The 27,644-nt window shown below is 38.4% G+C and overlaps 1 protein-coding gene across 4 annotated transcripts in view; it reads right to left on the minus strand.

The window, feature by feature from the left end:
• Positions 1 to 27,644, minus strand: part of STXBP4 (syntaxin binding protein 4) — a 232,818-nt gene that overhangs the window by 58,466 nt on the left and 146,708 nt on the right. For all 4 annotated transcript variants that reach the window (XM_070357302.1, XM_070357301.1, XM_070357299.1 and 1 more), the window contains one exon: positions 26,832 to 26,965. In XM_070357302.1, coding sequence (XP_070213403.1) covers positions 26,832 to 26,965 — 134 coding nt within the window. The remainder of the gene's footprint in view (positions 1 to 26,831; positions 26,966 to 27,644) is intronic.

Raw genomic sequence — 27,644 nt, forward strand, 5'->3', positions numbered from 1 at the left:
TAAAAGGCTTGTACTTTTATGTGATGTGAAGATAGAAAATGGAGACATAACAAATGAGTCCATTATGTCAGTATCATTTGGAATCAGACAATTAAGCTTTTGGCATTTATCAACACTGAAGAGGACTCATATTAAATTAAACATGTCAATTATACCTCAATAAAAAAAAGAAACTAAACACAAGTATGCAGACTGAGAAGGAAAAAAGAATTATAGAATTATTGGTATTCATGTTAGGCTTTACAGATTTCTTTTATGAACAAAGAGCAATTCACTCATCTCTGGACTCTCAGTGCTCATTTACTTTCCTGTACATAAATAAATGAGTGTCATGATCACCTTTTCATTACCAAAAATCTAGGAAGGAAAAGAACCACAGTAAGGAGGGATAATGACTTTTCTTCTTTCTCACTGGATTTATAGGTGAGGTAAGTTAACAAGGAGCAGTCATCAGTCACTGAGCATCAGCTATGTGTCAGGCACTGTGATCAGTATTGGGAGTGTGACATGTGAATGAGAGGACGCCCCGGGAGGAGGGAGAGCGGTTTCTCTCGGGAAGATTCGCGACACCATGTCTAATGTAGCAGCTGTGTGCTTCTGGAGGCTCCTGTCTTCATTACAGTTGTAAAGGGGCATCCGTCAGTTCCCCTCGAACTTCCTTCAATTGGATAGAAAAGAGTTAAAGAAACAGGGGAGACAGAAAAGAGTCACCCCATGAGGTGATTCAAAACTCTACAAATGTAACTTGTATCTCTTACTTTAATCGAAGGAAATGTTTTCATTCCGGAGAAAGTTCCAGCATTGCTGCTTTGACAGTCATTCTCTCAGCTAGGAAGGTAGAAGCAATGGCACTAGCATATGATATTAGTCTTCTATTGCTGTTAAACAGACTACTGTGTACTTGGCAGCTCAGAATAATACATATAATTTTAATCTCACAGTTTATACAGGTTGGGAATCTGAGTGAGGCTTAGCTGAGTCCTCTGCTTTGAGTGAGATGAGACCACAGTCTCATCTGAGGCTTAACCGGGAAGGCTTTGGTATTATTAACAGAATTCAGTTCCTTGTGGTTAAAGGATTGAACCCAGGTCGGTAGGTGCCCAGTATGCTACTAGAGAAGAGTGGAGAAATAACTCCAGAGAGAATGAAGAGCCGGAGTAAAGGTGAAAACAACTCCCAGTTGTGGATGTCACTCGTGTTGGAAGTAAAGTCTGATGCTGTAAAGAGCAATACTGCATAGGAACCTGGAATGTTAGGTCCATGAATCAAGGCAAATTGGAAGTGGTCAAACAGGAGACGGCAAGAGTGAACATTGACAGTTTAGGAATCAGTGAACTAAAATGGACTGGAATGGGTGAATTTAACTCCGATGACCATTATACCTACTACTGTGGGCAAGAATCCCTTAGAAGAAATGGAGTAGCCCTCATAGTCAACAAGAGTCCAAAATGCAGTACTTGGGGGCAATCTCAAAAATGACAGAAATGATCTCTGTTCGTTGCTAAGGCAAATAATTCAATATCACAGTAATCCAAGTCTATGCCCTAAGCACTAATGCTGAAGAAGCTGAAGTTGAATGGTTCTATGAAGACCTACAAGACCTTCTAAAACTAACACCAAAAAAAGATATCCTTTTCATGATAGGGGACTGGAACCCAAAAGAAAGAAGTCAAGAGATACCTGGAGTAACAGGCAAGTTTGGTCTTGGAGTACAAAATGAAGCAGGGCAAAGGCTAACAGAGTTTTGCCAAGAGAACACACTGGTCATAGCAAACACCCTCTTCCAACAACATAAGACATGACTCTACACATGGACATCACCAGATGGTCAGCACCAAAATCAGAATGATAGTATTTTTTGCAGCGGAAGATGGAGAAGCTCTATACAGTTAGCAAAAACAAGACCGAGAGCTGACTGTGGCTCAGATCATGAACTCCTTATTGCCAAATTCAGACTTAAAATGAAGAAAGTAGGGAAAACCACTAGACCTTTCAGGTATGACCTAAATCAAATCCCTTAGCATTACACAGTGGAAGTGAGAAATAGGTGCAATGGATTACATCTGGTAGACAGAGTGCCTGAAGAACTATGGATGGAGCTTCATGACACTGTACAGGAGGCAGAGATTAAGACCATCCCCAAGAAAAAGAAATGAAAAATTGTCTAAGGAGGCCTTACAAATAGCAGAGAAAAGAAGATAAGCTAAAGGCAAAGGAGAAAAGGAAAGATACATCCATCTGAATGCAGAGTTCTACAATAGCAAGGAGAGATAAGAAAGCCTTCCTCCGTGATCAATGCAAAGAAATTGAGGAAAACAATAGAATGGGAAAGACTAGAGATCTCTTCAAGAAAATTAGAGATACCAAGGGAACATTTCATGCAAAGATGGGCACAATAAAGGACAAAAACAGTACAGACCTAACAGAAGTAGAAGAAATTAAGAACAGGTGGCAAGAATACATAGAACTACACACAAAAATATTTTAATGACCCAGATAACCATGATGGTGTGATCACTCACCTAGAGTCAGACATCCTGGAGTGCGAAGTCAGGTGCGCTTTAGGAAGCATCACTACAAACAAAGCTAGTGGAGGTGATGGAATTCCAGCTAAGCTATTTCAAGTCCTAAAAGATGATGCTGTGAAAGTCCTAAAACTTGATGCACCCAATATGCCAGCAAATTTGGAAAACTCAGCAGTGGCCACAGGACTGGAAAAGTTTTCATTCCAATCCCAAAGAAAGTAAATACCAAAGGATGTTCAAAACACTGCACAATTGTACTTATTTCACACACTAGATAAGAAACGCTCAAAATTCTCCAAGTGAGGCTTCAACAGTACATGAACCAAGAACTTCCAGATGTTTAAGCTGGATTTAGAAAAGGCACAGGAACCAGGGATCAAATTGCCAACATACACTGGATCATAGAAAAAGCAAGAGAGTTCCAGAAAAACATCTACTTCTGCTTTATTGACTATACCAAAGCCTTTGATTGTGTGGATCACAACAAACTGTGGAAAATTCTTCAAGAGATGGGAATACCAGAACACCTTACCTGCCTCCTGAGAAATCTGTATGCAGGTCAAGAAGCAACAGTTAGAATGGGACTTGGAACAATGGATTGGTTCCAAATTGGGAAAGAGTACGTCAAGGCTGTATACTGTCACCCTGCTTATTTAACTTATATGCAGAGTACATCATGCGAAATGCTGTGATGGATGAAGCACAAGCTGGAGTCAAGATTGCCAGGAGAAATATCAATAACCTCAGATATGCAGATGACACCACCCTTATGGCAGAAACGAAGAGGAATTAAAGAGCCCTTTGATGAAAGTGAAAGAGGAGAGTGGAAAAGCTGGCTTAAAACTCAATATTCAAAACACAAAAATCATGGCATCTGGTCCCATCACTTAATGGCAAATAGCTGGGGAAACAACGGAAACAGTGAGAGACTTTATTTTCTTGGGCTCCAAAATCACTGCAGATTGTGACTGCAGCCATGAAATTAAAAGATGCTTGCTCCTCAGAAGAAAAGCTATGAAAAGCTATGATGAACCTAGACAGCATATTAAAAAGTAGAGACATTACTTTGCTGACAAAGGTCCATCTAGTCAAAGCTATGGTTTTTCCAGTAGTCATGTACGGATGTGAGAATTGGACCATAAAGAAAGCTGAGCGCCAAAGAATTGATGCTTTTGAACTGCGGTGTTGGAGAAGACTCTTGAGAGTCCCTTGGACTGCAAGGAGATCCAACCAGTCCATTCTAAAGGAAATCAGTCCTGAATATTCATTGGATGGAATATTGGAATATTCACTGGAGCTGAAACTCCAATACTTTGGCTACCTGATGCGAAGAACTGACTCATTCGACAAGACCCTGTTGCTGGGAAAGGTTCAAGGCAGGAGAAGAAGGAGATGACAGAGGATGAAATGGTTGGATGGCATCACTGACTCACCGGACATGACTTTGAGCAAGTTCCAGGAGTTGGTGGTGGACAGGGACGCCTGGCATGCTGCAGTCCATGGGGACACAAAGAGTTGGACACAACTGAGCGACTTAACTGATCTGACGGGATCGAAGGCTTCAGTTTCCTGGTGGTTGGCCTGAGACTACCCTCAGCTCTTTGCTGTGTGGGTTTTCCAACACAGCAGTTCACATCTTTGAAGCTAGGGATTGAGAGACTACAGCAAAGTGTGCACTAAAATCTTATATAATGTTATCATGTATCATCTTTACTGAATTCTGCTGGTGCAAGTAAACCAGAGGTCCTGTACATACTCTAGGGGAGGGGTCCCACAGGGGCATGAGCACCAGAAAGCAGGGACCATAGAGATAACCAAAGAGTCTGCCTACCAAAGTCACACTCAGACTTTCCCCACTGCTCATTTCAGTCCCTCAGTCGTGTCTGACTCTTTGCGACCCCCTGGACTGTAGCACACCAGGATTCCCTGTCCATCACTCCGGAAGCTTGCTCAAACTCAAGTCCATCGAGTCAGTGACACATTAACTTAACACACCAAATCTTCTTTTTCTTTGTCACTGCTTAATATTATTTTGCCTCATCTCTAATTTTTTCAAAAACTTGAGTTAATTCAGGCTTTAACTTTCCTGCCACTATTCTGAAGAGTTCTTGTTAGTTCTAGGTTGTTTCTTTGTTCAATACTTGTATATCTGTTTGAACACCTAAGCTAAGAGCTCTGTGAGGTCTCCCTTGATTTATTTGTATATCTCTACCTTTTCTTTCCTACTGAGACTGTAAGGTATTGTCTACAGTAGAGTTTTCCTTTTAGGATTTCTTACCCCACAAACCACTGATGGTTTCTAAACATGAGAACAAATCCATTTTATCTAAATTTAAAATAAAGACAAAACTGCTTTCATGGAATCTGTGATATGTGTCCAAATATGTACAAACTTAACCACAATCTCTCCAGACACTTTCAGAAGAGCTACAATTCCAGCAGATGTTAGACAAAACAGTTAAAGTGCTTCAGTGTTACAGCAGCTTGGCATGCACTAGTTAATGATCTACTTTGAGAAAGTATCATTCATACACTTTTTCTGCCTAGGCTGTTGATGTCCACTCTTACAGGTTCACTAATGTTTCTTTCTTTTTCATCTCTATCACCTTTTATGATGCACTGTTCACAGTTCACAGCTTTTAATAGTCTTCTTCCCCTTCTATCAGATTTGTTGCTTTGAAAAAAAGGGGTGGCCATTCATGGAACTATTTTGGTCAGAAAGTCTCAGCTGATGCTGTATGGTACCCCACCTAGGTTCTACAGGTACAAGAGAGAAGAGGTGATTCTGGGGCTCCTCAAGTTTCACCTGCCTCTGGAACATCCTCAGCGTGAGTAGACCCAGCCTCTGTTCTCAATGCCTGATACACATTTACTCAATGAATATTTGTGGAAAGAACTATCTGACATCGATGTGCATATACAATGGATATTTGCGTTTGTTAGATTCACGCATATGAATGGGAATTAATTTCCATAATAGATCCTAGAAATGAAACTAAAGGGTCCAGGAACATGTACATTTTAGGTTCCTAGAGACACAGACATCTGCTCTCCACAAGAGCTGCACTGAGCAGTATCTATCAACATTGTGTGAGTGTGCTGGTTTCTGCGAGTACTCACTAACACTGCAGACTGAGTGAGGGACACTGCTAATAACAGCCCTCTGCTGAACAGAAATGGGGCCGCATTAGTTTAAGCTCATATCGAAGTAAATGATATTGAAACATATATATTAAATATATTCATTAAACAGATACTATCATAATGAAATATGACTATTTCATGATCACCTACCATGTGCCAGGTACTGTTTTAGGCATCACCTGAATTGTAGTGAACAAGATATCCAAGATCCCTGTTCTCAGGGGATCTCATATTTTAATGGAGGAGACAGAAAGTTAACAAGAAAATAAAAAAACAGTCTGTTGTCCTAAGGACAGAATAAAATAGGGGAGTGTAACAGAGCTTGGAGGGAGACAGAAGGCTCAAATGAAATGGGTAGTTAGGAAAGGCCTTCTGAGAAGCAGACAATCAGCTGAGGACTGACGATGCAATGAGCTAGATCCCTCTGTCCAGATGTCTTCTTTGGCTTGTTTAAATATACAAGACCCCCTCCTACCTCAGGCCTTTGCAATTGCTGTCTGGAACACTCTTGCACCAGATATCTATATGGCTTACTTCTCCTTTACATTGGTGAAATGTCTGTCAAAGTCTTGCAGAGAACTAGTTATAGCAATCCATGGGCAATTTCAATATTTCTATTTTCTATACAAGGTTAGCAAGACCTCCCTTTCCACATACAATGCTGTGTATAATCTGAGTGCCCTTGAAGCTACTAGTTAGACATAAATTTCTTTATTATTTCAAGCTTTATATCCATGAAAAAAATGAAGTTGAAGTTTGGTTTCCTATTCAAATTTTACTGTTGTATCAAAGAGTGAAATGTTAATTTTGAATTGTTTTCAGAGGTTTTGGCACATTGGTTTTACATGTTCTCAGAGATTTAATGATGATAAAGTACATAAATCTATATCAATAGAAATCTTTCACCACTTTCCAAGCTTTCCAGCTTCCCCTCGCCTAAAAATAGAGGGAAGAAGAGAACGGCTGATCGTATCAGAGTAGGCTGCAAGGGCAAACTTGTTTCACATAATGACAGTGATGATGACGATTATAGTGACAATGATGATGTGTACTGAGTACCTACCAGATATGAGTCACTTTATAAACATTAACTTTCATCAGCTAGTTACTTCAGTTACATTTTCTGCAATCCTCCCAACAACCTCATGAGCTGATGACATCTCCATTTTCATAGGTGAAGAAACTGAGACTCAGAGAGCTTACAGAACCCCTTTTTGGACTTCTCTGCACAAATATTAGGTCTTAGAGCTGGAATCTGAATTCAAGATATGATCTCTTCAGTATACTATTCTGCCTTATACTAGGAAAAATGAATCTACAAATATATTATTTAAGGTGCAAACAACTAATTTCTAAGTAAAAGCTAATTTCACAATGTTATTTCATTTTATCCTGTAATGTAATGAGCTATGATGCTCATCTTTCCATTTTACAAATGGAGCAAAAGTGAAGTTGAGGAATTTACCTAAGATCTTGTCCAAGAAGTAGACATCTCACTTCAAGTGCTGTATCTGTGTTGAGTTCAAGTTTCTTTAGCATTTGGGGGTTATTATAAAAGAAATGAGAAGCACCAATAGTATTGTATAGTCCCCAAATCTAATCACTTTAATTTAATTAGTAAACTTGGTTGGATGAGTTCAGTTCAGTTCAGTTGCTCAGTCTTGTCCGACTCTTTGCGACCCCGTGAATCACAGCATGCCAGGCCTCCCTGTCCATCACCATCTCCTGGAGTTCACTCAAACTCACGTCCATCGAGTCGGTGATGCCATCCAGCCATCTCATCCTCTGTCGTCCCTTTTTCCTCCTGCCCCCAATCCCTCCCAGCATCAGGGTCTTTTCCAATGAGTCAACTCTTCGCATGACGTGGCCAAAGTACTGGAGTTTCAGCATTAGCATCATTGCTTCCAAAGAACACCCAGGGCTGATCTCCTTTAGAATGGACCGGTTGGATCTCCTTGCAGTCCAAGGGACTCTCAAGAGTCGTCTCCAACACCACAGTTCAAAAGCATCAATTCTTTGGTGCTCAGCCTTCTTCACAGTCCAACTCCAACATCCATACATGACCAGTGGAAAAACCATAGCCTTGACTAGATGGACCTTTGTTGGCAAAGTAATGTCTCTGTTTTTCAATATGCTATCTGGGTTGGTCATAACTTTCCTTCCAAGGAGTAAGCGTCTTTTAATTTCATGGCTTCAATCACCATCTGCAGTGATTTTGGAGCCCCCCAAAATAAAGTCTGACACTGTTTACATTGTTTCCCCATCTATTTGCCATGAAGTGATGGGACCAGATGCCATGATCTTTGTTTTCTGAATGTTGAGCTTTAAGCCAACTTTTTCACTCTCCTCTTTCACTTTCATCAAGAGGCTTTTTAGTTCCTCTTCACTTTCTGCCATAAGGATGGTGTCATCTGCATATCTGAGGTTATTGATATTTCTCCACAATAAACTGTGGAAAATTCTGAAAGAGATGGGAATACCAGACCACCTGACCTGCCTCTTGAGAAACCTATATGCAGGTCAGGAAGCCACAGTTAGAACTGGCCATGGAACAACAGACTGGTTCCAAATAGGAAAAGGAGTATGTCAAGGCTGTATATTGTCACCCTGCTTATTTAACTTCTATGCAGAGTCCATCATGAGAAACGCTGGGCTGGAAGAAGCACAAGCTGGAATCAAGATTGCCGGAAGAAATATCAATAACATCAGATATGCAGATGGATGAGTTCAGAAGGTCACAGATTTGTGAAAAACATTATTAAAGATTTTAAGTTTTTTTTCTTAGATACATTTATTATTCCCTCTTTATACAATATTTTCTAAATGGTTCCAAAGAGAGCTTTTAATTTTTACTCTGAGGTTTCCATGATGCTTAAACATTTATTGTACTTAAGGATGCTTTAATTTTAGAAGTAACAAATGTTTGCTCTAAAAAACAAACAAACAAACACTATAGATGTTTTTAATTAAAAGAAAAAGAAAAAAGATGTTCTCCCAATCTGACCTGAGAAAATAACTATATCAGTGAGTCAGGTATTCTTCTATGCAGTGAAAAGTATTAAAGCTTCCTGAATCAATGTAATCTGTTGCTTTATTCTGAATATTTGTTACATCATGAAAATTGGTCAATGATTCTAATTAAAATTTAAAAAATGGACTCTAAAACATAATCTCCATAACCTCATATTTACAAAGCACTTTATATTTAAAGGGCTTCCCTGGTGGCTCAGATAGTAAAGAATCTGCCTGCAAAGCAGGAGACCTGAGTTGGATCCCTGGGTTGGGAAGATCCCCTGGAGAAGGGAATGCCAACCCACTCTAGTATTCTTGCCTGAAGGATCTCATGGACAGAGGAGCCTGGTGGGCTACAGTCTATGGGGTTGCAAAGAGTCCGACATGACTAAGCCAGTAACACTAACATACTTTTTATATTTTAAAAAGTGCTCCCATACTAGTTCATTTAATCTTTGAAACAACCTTATGAAGACTGTATCCCAATTTAGAGACAGAAAGTCAAGACTCCAAGAGGTCATCATATTTTTATCTTACTTAGGATGATACTGGATATAGGGCACCCTGCTATTTTATATACTCTCAAGAGAAAAAAAATCCACCAGTTAATTGTGATATAATGACTTAACTATACCCCTGTGAGACTCATAGGACTTAATATTAGTAGAAGGCCTAGGTTAGGGTTCTGGCATTGTACTTTCCAAGTATGTGGCTTAAGAAAATTATTTCAGTTCTCTGAGCCTTAATCTTTTCATATCTTTTAAAGTAGAAATAACAATGACTATCTCACAGGGTTGTATGAGGACATAGGGATGTAAAATAGTTCTTTTAAACTTTAAAATGGATAGAATTTAAAAAACCTTCTGTATCTTTGGTATTATTATTTTAAAATATTTTATCTGTAACAATAATATTAATAGTCTGTTGTTGAAGGAAGGAACTTCTGGATCTAAATTGAACTATTTTATCCTATTAAATAATTATTAAAGCTGTAACTGCACACAACTGCTACTGCTGCTGTCTTTCCTGAGATGAGCTGTTAATACTTTGTCCTCATATGAACTCTGGAGAACACCTATTCCATTAATCTAAAAGAACGCATTCAGTTTGAATGAGGACATTTTCAGGCCTTGAGGGAAAATATTTCTTTCTGCCATCATCTACATTTTGTTTGTCCAGTTATAGGATAGAAACATGGACTACACTTTAGACATTCTGTTATTATAGTCAGTTCTAATTGTGCCAGGAATTACAGACCTTCATTTCTCAGAAGAGAGCTAATTCCCTACACTCTACCATCCATGTCTTCTGTAATTTATGAAGTATTCCTATATTTTTTCTGCTTTTGTGTTGGAAATCATTTTAAGTTATAGTCTGTTCACCATGTTAGTGCTAAGGTATACAGACATTTACTTAATTAAATCCTATATGCTGTGCATTCTGTTATCCCCTTGACAGCTTATTCCTTTCTTGTGGGAGAAATTAGGTCTTGCTTGTCTGGTCTTCCCTGGTGGCTCAGATCATAAAGAATCTGCCTGCAATACAAGAGATTCAGGTTTGATCCCTGGGTCAAGAAGTTCCCCTGGAGAAGGGAATGGCTACCTACTCCAGTATTCTTGTCTGGAGAATTTCATGGACAGAAGAGACTGGCAGGCTACAGTCTAGCCACGCTTTTATATCTACAGCTGCTGGCAGTATGTGATTAAAGTATATTTCTGAAACACTGTCCTGGAAATGATCATCTATGAAGACAAATACCATGTGGAAGCTCTGGGATTGAGTTACTGAATATCTGTATATGTATACTGAATACAGGAAACACATGTATATTGAATACAGGAAACAGAGTGGAATCCTGATTTTTAAGACTGACAAACTGTACTATATATGTTTCCTATGTACCAAACAAGAACAGGTGATGGCTACTACAGATTCAAGAAGATCCCACAAAGACAGAAATGACAACCCACTCCAGTATTCTTGCCTGGGAAATCCCATGGCCAGAGGAGCCTGGTGGGCTACAGTCCATGGGGCTGCAAAGAGTTGGACATGACTTAGCGAGTAAACAACAACAACTATGGATTTGGTATTATTAAATTATCTCAGGACTTCAATTCTCAGAAATTTATTTAACATATAGGGCGAATACCCAACAGTTAATTAATGTGCAGAAGGAGCAGTAGGGAAACATGAGGTAGTTTAAGATCCAAAATAATGACAGGCAACTGCTTTGGGCTTGTGGACTTTTGGTTACTTATTGACCCAATATTCAACAAATATCAAGTTTAAACATTAATATCGAATTTCAAATGTTCCAAAAAATTATATACACTGGCCAACTTCTCTTTTTAAAAGCGAATATTTGTTTCTTGTTACTCCAAACCTAGCCCACGGTACTGTCATCTCCTATGTCAATCGTGTAATAGCCAATTAGTCTTCCTGCTCTCTTCACTCTTGGTTACTCTTAGAGTCCAGTTTCAAACAACTGCCTGAGTAGTGATTTTTTTTTTTTTAATGTAGACCAGATAATGTTATTCCTTTCTGCTTAAAACCATTAATGGCTCCTATGATACTCAAAATAAAATCCAAACTCCTTTTATGGTGTTCAAAGTCCTATATGATCTGGATCCTTTCTGCATCTCCACCCTTACCTCCTGGCTACTCTTCTGCTTTCTCATATATATCAAATACCCCAGGACTTTTTTTTTTCCCTCTCAAATACATTAAGATTGCTCCTATCTCAAGGCTTTTGTACTTAGTCTAAAAAGCTCTTCCCATACAGGTTTCCTGCTGGCTGGATCTCAGTTCAAATATCTTCTCTTCAAATACAGTAGCATTACCACATACTCATATTTCCTTACACAACTGGCTTATTACATGCCTAACAGTCGTCACTATCTGGAATTGTCATGTACTTATTTGCCAACTTGTTTGTCCATCTCTGCCCTTACAGTTATTTAAACAGTTTGAGAGCAAGGACTTTGTTTATGCTGCTATCAAAGGCCTAGGAGAGGGTCGTGCCCATTGAAGATATCCAATAAATAGCTAATGAAAGAATGAGGTAAAAAAATCTAAGTGAATCTAAAAGATTACCTTCTCTTAAATGATCTATTTTTCTCTCACTTTTTTATTTTTGAAAATTGTACTAGGAAAAAATTAATTATTTTTCTTGAGGCTAATAATAATTTGCCTTCTTAAAATAAAACTGAATAACTCAAGCATAGTTGATTTTCCAGAAATCACCCAAGATTAAATTTGATATATTTTCTTAATGGAACATTATAGCAGTAACCTACTTTCAGTCTGTAACAATACAAGAGAATATGTAAGTTTACCATATTCCTTGAATGGTAAAACACCATGAATATTTACAGTGGTTATTATCTGAATCTGAATAACCAAGTCACTAGAGAAAAGGTCAGCCTTAAAAAACAAGTGAAACTGTCTCTCAAATGGCATCAGAATCATGTAACCTATCTGCTATACATGAATCATTTCCCCCAATTCTAGGAGAAGAAAGATATATTAATAGTATGATTATTTTAGATGGAAGTAAATACCATAATGCCCATTCTAAAGAGTATGGCTGATTTCCACCAAATAAATTCATGTTGGTTAATAAAAATATGTTTTGAAAGAAATAAGGAAAGCAAAGATGAGAGTTTGAGACCTAGAATAAGTAGAATGAGAAGATGAAGATGTTATATCAAGTGTGAGTTTTAGATTTAAAAGAAAAATTATGAAGGCCTTTAAATATTATAGTACCACATTTCCCTTTTTTCTCAGAAAGACTTTTCCCATGTCTAAATAACTTCTAGTTAGCATCAGAATATAAAGATAAAAAGCAGCCATTACTGACATTCTAATTTTAAAAGTCAGAATACTGCTGATTTCAGACAGAAATACCTAAATCGAGTCAGGAGTCTTACATAAACAAATATGTGTTGTTAGATGGTCATTGCTTGTTGGGGAAAATTCACCCTTATTTTCAATGGGTTGAGTAAAAACTATATAATTACTCAACAGTTGAACATCCATATTTCTGCTGTTATAAGAAATGCCATGATGAAAGTACTTGTATACACATTTGTATGCACATCACTCATTATTTTCTTTGCAAAAATACTAACAGATGGGATTATTGGGTTAAAATATATGATCATTAAAACATTTTTATCTTCGAAAAATATTTTGAAATAGACATTTTAAAAGGTCTTAATATATACTACAAAGCTGACTCCCAAAATGTTGTGTGAGGTTATATTCCCATCTATAGTGGATGAGAATATTTACTTTCAGCTTCAATTGGTGGCAGGCCCAGGTGGCTCCTAAATTGAAAAGATTAAAAAAAAATGCCTAATATGTGAGTGACTTGAAAAAAGAAGTGTATTTTCTACAAAAATGTTCCTGTACCTTGCTTCATTTGCTCTGGCATCACTTCAGTTCTCAGGGGTGTTTGCAACTTTGCTCCATCTGCCTATATTAATTCTATTGGTCTCAGAAGCCTAAGACTCCAGTTATGATTACAGTTTTACCTTCTGTTTTTTTGGTGTAGGGAGGCATTCATTTCTTGGTTTTTATCTTTTGAACACACACAATTTTAAACGTCATTTCTAAGTGTAGGAACAGAATGGGGAGGTTTTTGAATGAGACCACCCTACCATCTTGAATCTCAACAGCTATCTCTTATTTTCTTGACAGTGGACTTTTTCATAATCAAATATTTCTATGTATACATATACATCCTATTCAACTGTTCATGGGGTTCTCAAGGCAAGAATGCTGAAGTGGTTTGTCGTTCCCTTCTCCAGTGGAGCACATTTTGTCAGAACTCTCCTCCATGAGCTGTCCATCGTGGGTGGCTCTACATGGCGTGGTTCACAGTTTCATTGAGTCAGACAAAGCTGTGGTTCACGCGATCAGTTTAATTAGCTTTCTGTGACTGTGGTTTTCATTCTGTCTGCCTTCTGATGGAGAAGGATTAAGAGGCTTATGGAAGCTTCCTGATGGGAGAGACTGACTGTGGGGGAAACGGATCAAATTGCCAACATCCATCAGATCATCGAAAAAGCAAGAGAGTTCCAAAAAAAATCTACTTCTGCTTTATTGATTATGCCAAAGACTTTGACTGTGTATATCACAACAAACTGTGGAAAATTCTTCAAGAGATGGGAATACCAGAACACCTGACCTGCCTCCTGAGAAATCTGTATGCAGGTCAAGAAGCAGCAGTTAGAACTGGACATAGAACAACAGGCTGGTTCTAAATAGGAAAAGGAGTACATCAAGGCTGTATATTGTCACCCTGCTTATTTAACTATATGCAGAGTACATCATGAGAAATGCTGGGCTACATGAAGCACAAGCTGGAATCAAGATTGTTGGGAGAAATATCAATAACCTCAGATATGCAGATGACACCACCCTTATGGCAGAAAGTGAAGAAGAACTAAAGAGCCTCTTGATAAAAGTGAAAGAGGAGAGTGAAAAAGTTGGCTTAAAGCTCAACATTCAGAAAACTAAGATCATGACATCTTGTCCCATCACTTCACGGCAAACATATGGGGAAACAATGGAAATAGTGACAGACTTTATTTTCTTGGGCTCCAAAATCACTGCAGATGGTGACTGCAGCCATGGAATTAGAAGACACTTGCTCCTTAGGAGAAAAGCTATGATGAACCTAGACAGCATATTAAAAAGCAGAGATATTACTTTACCAAGAAAAGTCCATCTAGTCAAAGCTATGGTTTTTCCAGTATTATGTATGGATGTGACAGTTGGACTATAAAGAAAGCTGAGCACTGAAGAATTGATGCTTTTGAACAATGTTTTTGGAGAAGATTCTTGAGAGTCCCTTGGACTGCAAGGAGATCAAACCAGTCCATCCTAAAGGAAATCAGTCCTGAATATTCACTGGAATGACTGATGCTGAAACTCCAATACTTTGGCCACCTTATGCAAAGAACTGACTCATTGGAAAAGACCCTGATGCTGGGAAAGATTGCAGGCAGGAGGAGAAGGGGACGACAGAGGATGAGATGGTTGGACGGCATCACTGACTTGATGGACATGAGTTTGTGTAAACTCCAGGAGTTGGTGATGGACAGTGAGGTCTGGCGTGCTGCAGTCCATGGGGTCGCAAAGAGTCCGACATGACTGAGTGACTAAACTGAACTGATACATATACATATTTGTTTATAAGAACTTGAATGAATTGAATGAATGAGTATCTCTTTATACAAGTCTTGAATGTAGAGAGCTCTTTACTCAGAATTGGTTTTTGACCTTTTCAAGGTGTGGACCCTTGGCTGCTCTGACATGCAACCAAGTTGTTGCTGAAGTTGTGATCTAAGCTCAGGTTGGAGGCTGGCCCACGTGCACTTGCTGCAGGTACGAGGGCACTGCAGCAGTCTGAGGGGAGTGAATCATGAGCCAGGACCAGAGACGGTTGTGCAGAGCGTTGTGGCCTGTGGTGTCAGGTTTCCTTTACATTTATTTCTTTACATGCATCTCTCGTGGGACCCAGAGTGTGTCAGGTCTAACGTGTATCTAGGCTGCCTAACGGACCAAGCCCCACTGACCTTCTGCTTGACATGGAATCCACATAGACCCTGAGGATTTCACCAAATGATACTGACTCACCAAAATATTAGAGTAAAAAGAGTCTGAGTACCTCTAGCCAGTCTCTGTATTCATTACCGTTTCAGATTACAATGCATTAAGGAGTATTCTCCAGCCAGGCTTCCCTCCAGTTACTCCCAAAATGGCAACTGTTATTCAGCAGAGATAGAACAAGACAGACCTTTGTTCTTCTCTTCTATGTGGTTCTAGTTGTCCTATACTGACAAGCCTTTGGGATTTGCCTGTACCTGCTAGTGCTGTTAAAGACTTCCCCCATTTTTACATTCCGTTTACCATTTCCATGGGAAGGAAGGTAGAAAGAAGCCTGTGCTTATGCTGTCGATTTACCAGGAAGTCAACAACTTCTCTTTTTATAAAAGACCTCCTATTGGACACCCAGCCAGATACTGCTTTAATGTGCATTTTTCTTAACTAGAACTGCCTCTTTCTGCTTTTGTTATAAAATCAAACAAACATTACACTTTAAAAGATGTAGGTATTTCAAATAAAGATTACACTAAAGCATCACAACACTGATCACGTAAATACTGATGGAGATCAATGCAGAGACCTCCAGGGGTGCCAGTACTGATTGAAAATGTTTATTATGTCTACATGCTGTTTCACTGAAGGTGAACAGAACAGAGGCAACCTAAGTTTCCTTATAGTTAGCAATAAACAACTGAAAGATAAGATGCCAGTTCAGATGTGTAACCGCAGCTTCCTGTGATGATAACATTCTAACTGGAAATCGATAATAACATTAAATGTCATATATTAAGAAAAGCTTTCATCTATCACATTTTCAAATGTATTTAAGTTGAATGAAGCTTTAGAAAATTACTTAATAATTACCATACAGAAAAAGTATTAATTATTTAAATTAAGTACTTTAAATAATGTGGTACCAGTGGCAGTAACACCGATTTATGGAACATCGTATACTCTCAGGTCCTTGACATGTACCTTGTGTAATCCTTCGATCCTGCCCCTTGAGACATTATGATCTCTGCCTTTCACATGAGGGAACAGGCCAGAGTGGTAACTTGGCTACTGAGGTTGGCTGACCGACTGAGAGGCTCTCTGAGGCACTTTGGGGAGATACCGAGATTCTGAGATACACTGTTTACCTGGATTCCAAGTGCTACTGAACTCGGCTACCTCTATGATTCACAGACTTCTCCACCACTAGAGGTATTTTTTGGAGAGATGGATGGCCATGTTTGCAATGCTCTAGAAAGCATTCGTGTTCCCTATAATTCTACATCGGGGTTCTTAAGTTGGGATTCATAAACCCTCTGATAATGGATGAAAAAATGTGTTCAATTGCACATTTCTGGGAAGAGGACTTTCATCAAATTTCAGTGGAGTACAAGATCCAAAAATGGTTTGGAACTGTCCTCTAGACATCCCTTAGAGACTGCTTTTAAAGTTATAAGACCTAAGAAATCTTAATTTAATTTCTAAGGAAATTCCACAGTATAACATCCTGGAGTGTACTTAAATTAACAAGAAAGTGGAGATAATTACCCAAATGAAAACTTCAAACTGTAACTTGAAATAATCAGATAGCCAGGTCAAAGGAAATGAAGTGGAGGAGCTGAATTATCTACCTCCTGATAGTGATTTTCTCCTTTGCATTATAGATACAAAAAGCTACTGCTTAAAAACAAAGAAAAATGAGCTGAGTTTATCTGAATTATCAACTTAAAAGATAAGTTATATATAATTACAAAAGTGCTGGGAAATATGCAAATATTAGCAACTGTATTTCTAAATAAGAAGACAACATAGAAACTATTTATGAGTTTTAAACAGCAGAGTAGGTATAATTCTATTAACAGATAAAAAGTGTAGACATAATTCTTTACTTTTCTTCCAAAGAAGTTCTGCTGAACTTCAAAAAATTTCTGTGAATAATCATGTTTGACAAATATCAAGGTTAATGGTAGCAAGGTAATTAAAACGAATGACTGCAATGTGCACAGGGCGATGTCTGTGCAGGTGTTGCTCTGCTGTTGCCACCCTCACTAAAAATGTCTGACATAAAATTCCCATCTTACACAGAATACATTAGTAGTGGTTATTCTCATCCCCCTAAAAACACAGAATTTCTTCACATAAAGAGCTCTTACAGGGTTTCTAAAATACATTTAATTAAAAAAAATGTGAAGGAGGAGCTAAGATGGCGGAGGAGTAGGACGGGGAGAACACTTTCTCCCCCACAAATTCATCAAAAGAACATTTAAACGCCGAGTAAATTCCACACAACAACTTCTGAATGCTGGCAGAAGACATCAGGCACCCAGAAAAGCAACCCAAGTCTTCGAAAGGAGGTAGGAAAAAATATAAAAGACAAAAAAAGGGACAAAAGAGGGAGGGACAGAGTTCCGTCCCAGGAAGGGAGTCTTAAAAAGAGAGAAGTTTCCAAACACCAGGAAACCTTCTCACTGCCGAATCTGTGCCAAGCCTTGGAAGCACAGAGGGCAACATAACAGGGAGGAAAAATAAATAAACAATTAAACCCCGCACATTGCGAGCCCTACAGTAAATCCCCCAGCAGAGAAGCAGCGCAGACGCCTGCACACGCCATTAGCAAGCGGGGGCTGGGCAGGGAGGCGCGGCGTGGGCTGCATCCCAAGAATCTGGCCTGAATACCCCGAGCGCTATCTGAGAGAAATAATTTGGGCTAGCAAACCAGACTGTGGGATATCTTCCACGTGAAAAGCCAGCCCTAACCTATGACACCGCCAGGCCCGAGCACGGAACAAAGGACTGAACAGAGATAGCCGGTGGCAGACCGTCCCCCTCCGGTGATAGGCAGCCAGAGCCGGAAGGGGACAATCGCAGCCCCAGAGAGACATTATCTATAAAACTGTAAGCAGGCTTCTTTGCTAACTAAAACTTCTTGGGGGTCTGGACGGTCAACACCTCCCTGAGAACGTGTGCCGGTGCACACCTAGATAACCGAGCGGCGGGGAGGCGATAAGTCGCAGCAATCGCGCCCGCCAAACACCTCATCACCTGAGCTGCTCGGATCTGGGAAGGGCACAAAACGCAGGCCCAACCGAGAGTCTGCACCTCTGAGGACTACCCGAGTGCCTGAACCTGAGTGGCTTGGACCTGGGAAGTACAGGCAGCCCAGGGCCGGCCACGGATGGTTCCCAGCGGAGCAACCTAGAGCCTGAGCAGCGTGGGCAGAGAGGCTACACGCGCCGTGAACAGGGGGCAGACCCAGTGTGGCTGAGGCACTGCGAGCACATGCCAGTGTTATTTGTTTGCAGCATCCCTCCCTACCTCCCTCCCCTCAGCGTCACTGAATAAGTGAGCCTTAAAAAAAAAAAAAAAAAAGTGTCCTCCATTGTACCCTTTGTGTCCGGGCGGAAACCAGACACTGAAGAGACCAGCAAACAGAAGAAGCTATAACAGAGGGAAACGCCTTGGAGGCTACAGGCAATAGATTAAAACCCTGTGGTTACTACCAACTACATAGGAAGGGGCCTATAGATCTTGAGAAATGTAAGTCAGACCAAGGGACTAGCCAAAAATGAACTGAACCCACAATACTCAAAACAAAACCAGAGAAAGTCCTAGATATATTGTTACTATTTGTACGATCATTCTTTCTTTTTTTTTAATTAAAAACAATTTTTAAGTCCTCTATTATTCCTTTAATTTCCACTTTTATAACCGATTACTTTGCAAAAAAAAAAAAAAAAAAAGACCCTATTTTTTTTTTTCTTTAAAGCAAACTTCATATATATTTTTTTATAATTTTTTGACCTTTTTTTTTTTCCTTCTTTTCTTTAACATTGTATTTTGAAATTCCAAACTCTACTCTAGATTTTTAATTTTAGCTTTTTGATATTTGTTATCAATTTTGTACCTATAGTTTTTTTTTTTTTTAATAATTTCTGTGACCCTTTTTTTTTTTTCTTTTTCTTTTTCTCTGTTTCTTTCTTCTTCTTTTAAATAACATTGTATATCTGAAATTCCAAACTCTACTCTAGATTTTTAATTTATGCTTTTTGGTATTTGTTATCAATTTTGTACCTGTATTTTTTTTTTTTTGATAATTTATGCGACTTTGTTTGTTCCTGTTTGTTTTTTTCTCTCTTTCTTTTTTCTTCTTCTTTTTAACATTGTATTTTTGAAATTCCAAACTCTACTCTAGATTTTTAACTTTTGCTTTTTGGTATTAGTTATCAATTTTGTACCTATATTTTCTTTATAATTTTTTATGACCTTGTTTGTTTTTGTTTGTTCGTTTTTTTCTCTTTCTTTTCCTTCTTCTTTTCTTTAACATCGTATTTTTGAAATTCCAAACTCTACTCTAGATTTAAAATTTTTGCTTTTATGTATTTGTTACCAATTTTGTACCTTTAAGAACCCAATCTTCAGTACCCATTTTTCACTAGGGAGCGAGATTACTGGCTTAACTGCTCTCTCTCCCTTTGGACTCTCCTTTTTCTCCACCAGGTCGCCTGTGTCTCCTCCCTAACCCCTCTCTACTCTACCCAACTCTGTGAATTTCTGTGTGTTCCAGATGGTGGAGAACACTTAGGGAACTGATTACTGGCTGGATCTGTCGCCCTCCTTTTCATTCCCCCCATTTATCCTCCTGGCCACCTCTGCCACCTTCCTCCTTCTTCTCTTCTCGGTATAACTCTGTGAACAACTCTGAGCGATCCAGTTGTGGAGTGCACATAAGGAAGAGATTACTGAATAGACCACTCTCTCCTCTACTGATTCCACCTCATCTCATTCGGGTCACCTCTAACTCCCTCCTCACTCTTCTCTTCTCCATATAATGCTGTAAACCTCTCTGAGTGAAACAAGTTTCAGGGCAAGACATACCAAGCAAATTCTCCAGCAGCAAGGAATGCAGCCCTGAGCTCCAAGATACAGGCAGCCCAAAGTCACCCCAAAACCATAGACATCCCATAACTCATTATTGGACATTTCATTGCACCCCAGAGAGAAGAAATACAGCTCCACCCACCAGAACACCGACACAAGCTTCCCTAACCAAATAAACCTTGACAAGCCATCTGTACAAACCCACACAGAGCAAGGAAACGCCACAATAAAGAGAACTCCACAAACTGCCAGAATACAGAAAGGACACCCCAAACTCAGCAATTTAAACAAGATGAAGAGACAGAGGAATACCCAGCAGATAAAGGAACAGGATAAATGCCCACCAAACCAAACAAAAGAGGAAGAGATAGGGAATCTACCTGATAAAGAATTCCGAATAATGATAGTGAAATTGATCCAAAATCTTGAAATCAAAATGGAATTACATATAAATAGCCTGGAGACAAAGATTGAGAAGATGCAAGAAAGGTTTAACAAGGACCTAGAAGAAATAAAAGAGAGTCAATATATAATGAATAATGCAATAAATGAAATTAAAAACACTCTGGAGGCAACAAATAGTAGAATAACAGAGGCAGAAGATAGGATTAGTGAATTAGAAGATAGAATGGTAGAAATAAACGAATCAGAGAGGATAAAAGAAAAACGAATTAAAAGAAATGAGGACAATCTCTGAGACCTCCAGGACAATATTAAACGCTACAACATTCGAATCATAGGAGTCCCAGAAGAAGAGGACAAAAAGAAAGACCATGAGAAAATACTTGAGGAGATAATAGTTGAAAACTTCCCTAAAATGGGGAAGGAAATAATCACCCAAGTACAAGAAACCCAGAGAGTCCCAAACAGGATAAACCCAAGGCGAAACACCCCAAGACACATATTAATCAAATTAACAAAGATCAAACACAAAGAACAAATATTAAAACTAGCAAGGGAAAAACAACAAATAACACACAAGGGAATTCCCATAAGGATAATAGCTGATCTTTCAATAGAAACTCTTCAAGCCAGGAGGGAATGGCAAGACATACTTAAAGCGATGAAAGAAAATAACCTACAGCTCAGATTATTGTACCCAGCAAGGATCTCATTCAAATATGAAGGAGAAATCAAAAGCTTCTCAGACAAGCAAAAGCTGAGAGAATTCAGCACCACCAAATCAGCTCTCCAACAAATGCTAAAGGATATTCTCTAGACAGGAAACACAAAAACGGTGTATAAACTCGAACCCAAAACAATAAAGTAAATGGCAACGGGATCATACTTATCAGTAATTACCTTAAACGTAAATGGGTCGAATGCCCCAACCAAAAGACAAAGACTGGCTGAATGGATACAAAAACAAGACTCCTACATATGTTGTCTACAAGAGACCCACCTCAAAACAGGGGACACATACAGACTGAAAGTGAAGGGCTGGAAAAAGATTTTCCATGCAAATAGGGACCAAAAGAAAGCAGGAGTAGCAATACTCATATCAGATAAAATAGACTTTAAAACAAAGGCTGTGAAAAGAGACAAAGAAGGTCACTACATAACGATCAAAGGATCAATCCAAGAAGAAGATATAACAATTATAAATATATATGCACCCAACACGGGAGCGCCACAATATGTAAGACAAATACTAACAAGTATGAAAGGAGAAATTAACAATAACACAATAATAGTGGGAGACTTTAATACCCCACTCACACCTATGGATAGATCAACTAAACAGAAAATTAACAAGGAAACACAAACGTTAAACGATACAATAGACCAGTTAGACCTAATTGATATCTATAGGACATTTCATCCCAAAATAATGAATTTCACCTTTTTCTCAAGTGCACATGGAACCTTCTCCAGGATAGATCACATCCTGGGCCATAAATCTAGCCTTGGTAAATTCAAAAAAATAGAAATCATTCCAAGCATCTTTTCTGACCACAATGCAGTAAGATTAGATCTCAGTTACAGGAGAAAAACTATTAAAAATTCCAACATATGGAGGCTGAACAACACGCTGCTGAATAACCAACAAATCACAGAAGAAATCAAAAAAGGAATCAAAATATGCATAGAAATGAATGAAAATGAAAACACAACAACCCAAAACCTGTGGGACACTTTAAAAGCAGTCCTAAGGGGAAAGTTCATAGCAATACGGGCATACTTCAAGAAACAAGAAAAAAGTCAAATAAATAACCTAACTCTACACGTAAAGCACCTAGAAAAGGAAGAAATGAAGAACCCCAGGGTTAGTAGAAGGAAAGAAATCTTAAAAATTAGAGCAGAAATAAGTGCAAAAGAAACAAAAGAGACCATAGCAAAAATCAACAAAGCCAAAAGCTGGTTCTTTGAAAGGATAAATAAAATTGACAAACCGTTAGCCAGACTCATCAAGAAACAAAGGGAGAAAAATCAAATCAATAAAATTAGAAATGAAAATGGAGAGATCACAACAGACAACACAGAAATACAAAGGATCATAAGAGACTACTATCAACAATTATATGCCAATAAAATGGACAACGTGGAAGAAATGGACAAATTCTTAGAAAAGTACAACTTTCCAAAACTGGACCAGGAAGAAATAAAAAATCTTAACAGACCCATCACAAGCACAGAAATTGAAACTGTAATCAAAAATCTTCCAGCAAACAAAAGCCTAGGTCCAGAAGGCTTCACAGCTGAATTCTACCAAAAATTTAGAGAAGAGCTAACACCTATCCTGCTCAAACTCTTCCAGAAAATTGCAGAGGAAGGTAAACTTCCAAACTCATTCTATGAGGCCACCATCACCCTAATACCAAAACCTGACAAAGATCCCACAAAAAAAGAAAACTACAGGCCAATATCACTGATGAACATAGATGCAAAAATCCTTAACAAAATTCTAGCAATCAGAATCCAACAACACATTAAAAAGATCATACATCATGACCAAGTGGGCTTTATCCCAGGGATGCAAGGATTCTTCAATATCTGCAAATAAATCAGTGTAGTACATCACATTAACAAATTGAAAAATAAAAGCCATATGATTATCTCAATAGATGCGGAGAAAGCCTTTGACAAAATTTAACATCCATTTATGATAAGAACTCTCCAGAAAGCAGGAATAGAGGGAACATACCTCAACATAATAAAAGCTATATATGACAAACCCACAGCAAACATTATCCTCAATGGTGAAAAATTGAAAGCATTTCCTCTAAAGTCAGGAACAAGACAAGGGTGCCCACTTTCACCATTACTATTCAACATAGTTTAGAAGTTTTGGCCACAGCAATCAGAGCAGAAAAAGAAATAAAAGGAATCCAAATGGGAAAAGAAGAATTAAAACTCTCACTGTTTGCAGACACGATCCTCTACATAGAAAACCCTAAAGACTCCACCAGAAAATTACTAGAACTAATCAATGATTGTAGTAAAGTTGCAGGATATAAAATCAACACACAGAAATCCCTTTTATTCCTATACACTAATACTGAGAAAACAGAAAGAGAAATTAAGGAAACAATTCCATTCACCATTGCAACAGAAAGAATAAAATACTTAGGAATATATCTACCTAAAGAAACTAAAGACCTATATATAGAAAACTATAAAACACTGGTGAAAGAAATCAAAGAGGACACTAATAGATGGAGAAATATACCATGTTCATGGATTGGAAGAATCAATATAGTGAAAATGAGTACACTACCCAAAGCAATTTATAGATTCAATGCAAGCCCTATCAAGCTAGCAGCAATATTCTTCCCAGAGCTAGAACAAATAATTTCACAATTTGTATGGAAATACAAAAAACCTCGAATAGCCAAAGCTATCTTGAGAAAGAAGAATGGAACTGGAGGAATCAACCTACCTGACTTCAGGCTCTATTACAAAGCCACAGTTATCAAGACAGTATGGTACTGGCACAAAGACAGAAATATTGATCAATGGAACAAAATAGAAAGCCCAGAAATAAATCCACGCACATATGGACACCTTATCTTTGACAAAGGAGGCAAGAATATACAATAGATTAAAGATAATCTCTTTAACAAGTGGTGCTGGGAAAACTGGTCAACCACTTGTAAAAGAATGAAACTAGAACACTTTCTAACACCATACACAAAAATAAACTCAAAATGGATTAAAGATCTAAACGTAAGACCAGAAACTATAAAACTCCTAGAGGAGAACAGAGGCAAAACACTCTCCGACATACATCACAGCAGGATCCTCTATGACCCACCTCCAAGAATATTGGAAATAAAAGCAAAAATAAACAAATGGGACCTAATTAAACTTAAAAGCTTCTGCACAACAAAGGAAACTATTAGCAAGGTGAAAAGGCAGCCTTCAGAATGGGAGAAAATAATAGCAAATGAAGCAACTGACAAACAACTAATCTCAAAAATATACAAGCAACTCCTACAGCTCAACTCCAGAAAAATAAATGACCCAATCAAAAAATGGGCCAAAGAACTAAATAGACATTTCTCCAAAGAAGACATACAGATGGCTAACAAACACATGAAAAGATGCTCAACATCACTTATTATCAGAGAAATGCAAATCAAAACCCCTATGAGGTACCATTTCACACAGTCTGAATGGCTGCGATCCAAAAGTCTACAAGCAATAAATGCTGGAGAGGGTGTGGAGAAAAGGGAACTCTCTTACACTGTTGGTGGGAATGCAAACTAGTACAGCCACTATGGAGAACAGTGTGGAGATTCCTTAAAAAACTGGAAATAGAACTGCCTTATGATCCAGCAATCCCACTGCTGGGCATACACACTGAGGAAACCAGAAGGGAAAGAGACACGTGTACCCCAATGTTCATCGCAGCACTGTTTATAATAGCCAGGACATGGAAGCAACCTAGATGCCCATCAGCAGATGAATGGATAAGAAAGCTGTGGTACATATACAAAATGGAGTATTACTCAGCCATTAAAAAGAATACATTTGAATCAGTTCTAAAGAGATGGATGAAACTGGAACCTATTATACAGAGTGAAGTAAGTCAGAAAGAAAAACACTAATACAGTATACTAATGCATATATATGGAATTTAGAAAGATGGTAACAATAACCCTGTGTACGAGACAGCAAAAGAGACACTGATGTATAGTTCAGTCTTATGGACTCTGTGGGAGAGGGAGAGGGTGGGGAGATTTGGGAGAATGGCATTGAAACATGTATAATATCATGTATGAAACGAGTCGCCAGTCCAGATTCGATGCACGATACTGGATGCTTGGGGCTGGTGCATTGGGACGACCCAGAGGGAGGGTATGGGGAGGGAGGAGAGAAGAGGGTTCAGCATGGGGAACACAGGTATACCTGTGGCGGATTCATTTCTATATTTGGCAAAACTAATACAATATTGTAAAGTTTAAAAATAAAATTTAAAAAAAATAAAAAATTAAAAAAAAAAATGTAATAGGTTAATCAAAATTATAAAAAAATGCTCCCTGCAAAAATTTAGCAAATACTCTTAGAAGCATGGATTCCGATCCTCTATAGCATTGTTTTAAAGTCAAATGTTACTTTGCAGGAAGAGTCTTGAATATTACCTAATTTTACTAAATCAAGTCATCTACTCCTCAGGACTTACTCAAAGTCCTGGGTAGTAGATGACTTACTACTTTAATATTCGATTTACTTACTATTTTAATACTTGATTAAAACAGACTTTTTCTTTTGTTATTTTTTAATTCTTTAGTATATTAACATAGACTTTTGCTACGTGTGTGTGTGTGTGCGTGTGTGTGTGTATCTGGTCCCTAGCATAGAGATTACGAGTACAAACTAGAGGAATAGAGAAATGTAAAAGGCCAATACAAAGACAAGTGGCAGACAGACTGACACCAAGCAAAGAGACAGAAAACAGACAATAAAAAGGAAGTTCAAACATATGTTGGGGGAACAAGTGCCTGGAGACAGGAAGAGGGAAGGATGGCAATGTCCAATCCTGAAGCTTTCCCCAAGGATCTCCCTGTCAGCGCGGAGGTCACTGAGAGCGCTGGAGGCGTCCATGACAGAACATGCAGCTCCTTGAGAGAGTGTTCCCTCAGCTCTGAAGAGCAGGGATCTGCTTCAGCTCTTCTGCAGCCCTGTAATTAATTACCCTACTGACTGCCCCAGGGTTTGTTCCCAATTTTCTCTGGTTGTGATCCGGGGGGTTTTCACAGTTATATTTAATGTTTCAGCAGCCTTGTCATTCATCTTTATTGTGTTCTAGGGTCTTTTGCTCAGTTGGGCCTTACCTTCAATCTTATTCCATCTGTTCTATACTATTAAAAAATCCCTCAAGGTTGATTCCACCCTTCCAGGTCTCCAGTGCTGTTGTGGATTTATTTTTAGAATTTATTATACCATTTCAAAGAGACTTTAGATGGAAGTAGAGGTAAAAAAAAAAAGTCTTAACCAGCTATCTTCTGCTGGAAGTCATTTTGAGCACTTAAAATAAAACAAATATTCTTCTCCTACAACTGGTTGCATTAAACCTTTTAAGGTTTTTATCAAAGAGCTATCAATTTCACCATAGGCAAACCAATACATTTCACAAGAGTAAACAACCAAATGTGAAATTTTCTTCTTTTGTTTTGCTAAATAAGTGATTTTTAAAAGAGTGAAAACGTATAGAAAACTTACAATCCATATCAAGTATGGCACGGACAGATTTAACAAGTTCCTTAGACTCGAGTGCCAGTGTTGCTGGGATGTTGTGTCCGTTCTTTCCCAATGGCGTGAGGGACGTCTGGGAAGCTAACAGAGCTCTTCTTTCACTATGAGGGCAAGAAAATAAAGCTGAACTTATTACATAATGAAGAATATCTATCTTTGCTAAATCTGAATTCTTATTAGCTATAAAATTGCAGAAAATTTCTGATTTCTGAGAACACTGTATTCTTATAGTCATAAACTGAAATGATGCTCACAAAATAATACTTGTTTTTAATTCTTTAATACATAATAAATAGGGATATTTAAAATATTAGGTTGACCTTATGTATAAGGAGAAGGAATAGAAGGACAGCTCCTCCTAAATCATTGTTTGGATTACATGATGTAGCCTTTTATTTAGTCTTGTAGACATTTAAATTAAACAGTTAAACATAAATTCATCAAATAGACATTTACTACTACCTTGACTCATTGGAAAAGACCCTGATGCTGGTAGGGATTGGGGGCAGGAGGAGAAGGGGACGACAGAGGATGAGATGGCCGGATGGCATCACCGACTCAATGCACATGAGTTTGGGTGAACTCCGGGAGTTGGTGATGGACAGGGAGGCCTGGAGTGCTGTGGTTCATGGGGTCGCAAAGAGTTGGACATGCCTGAGTGACTGAACTGAACTGAATTAGTAATACTAAATACAAATTCTACTACTAAATTTGCTACTGATATTATCTCTTAAATTATCTCTTCCATTTGCTGTCCCTAAATCTAAAACAGCCTAGAGC

This window comes from Bos mutus, chromosome 19 (assembly GCF_027580195.1).
Source record: "Bos mutus isolate GX-2022 chromosome 19, NWIPB_WYAK_1.1, whole genome shotgun sequence".
Taxonomy (NCBI): Eukaryota; Metazoa; Chordata; class Mammalia; order Artiodactyla; family Bovidae; genus Bos; species Bos mutus.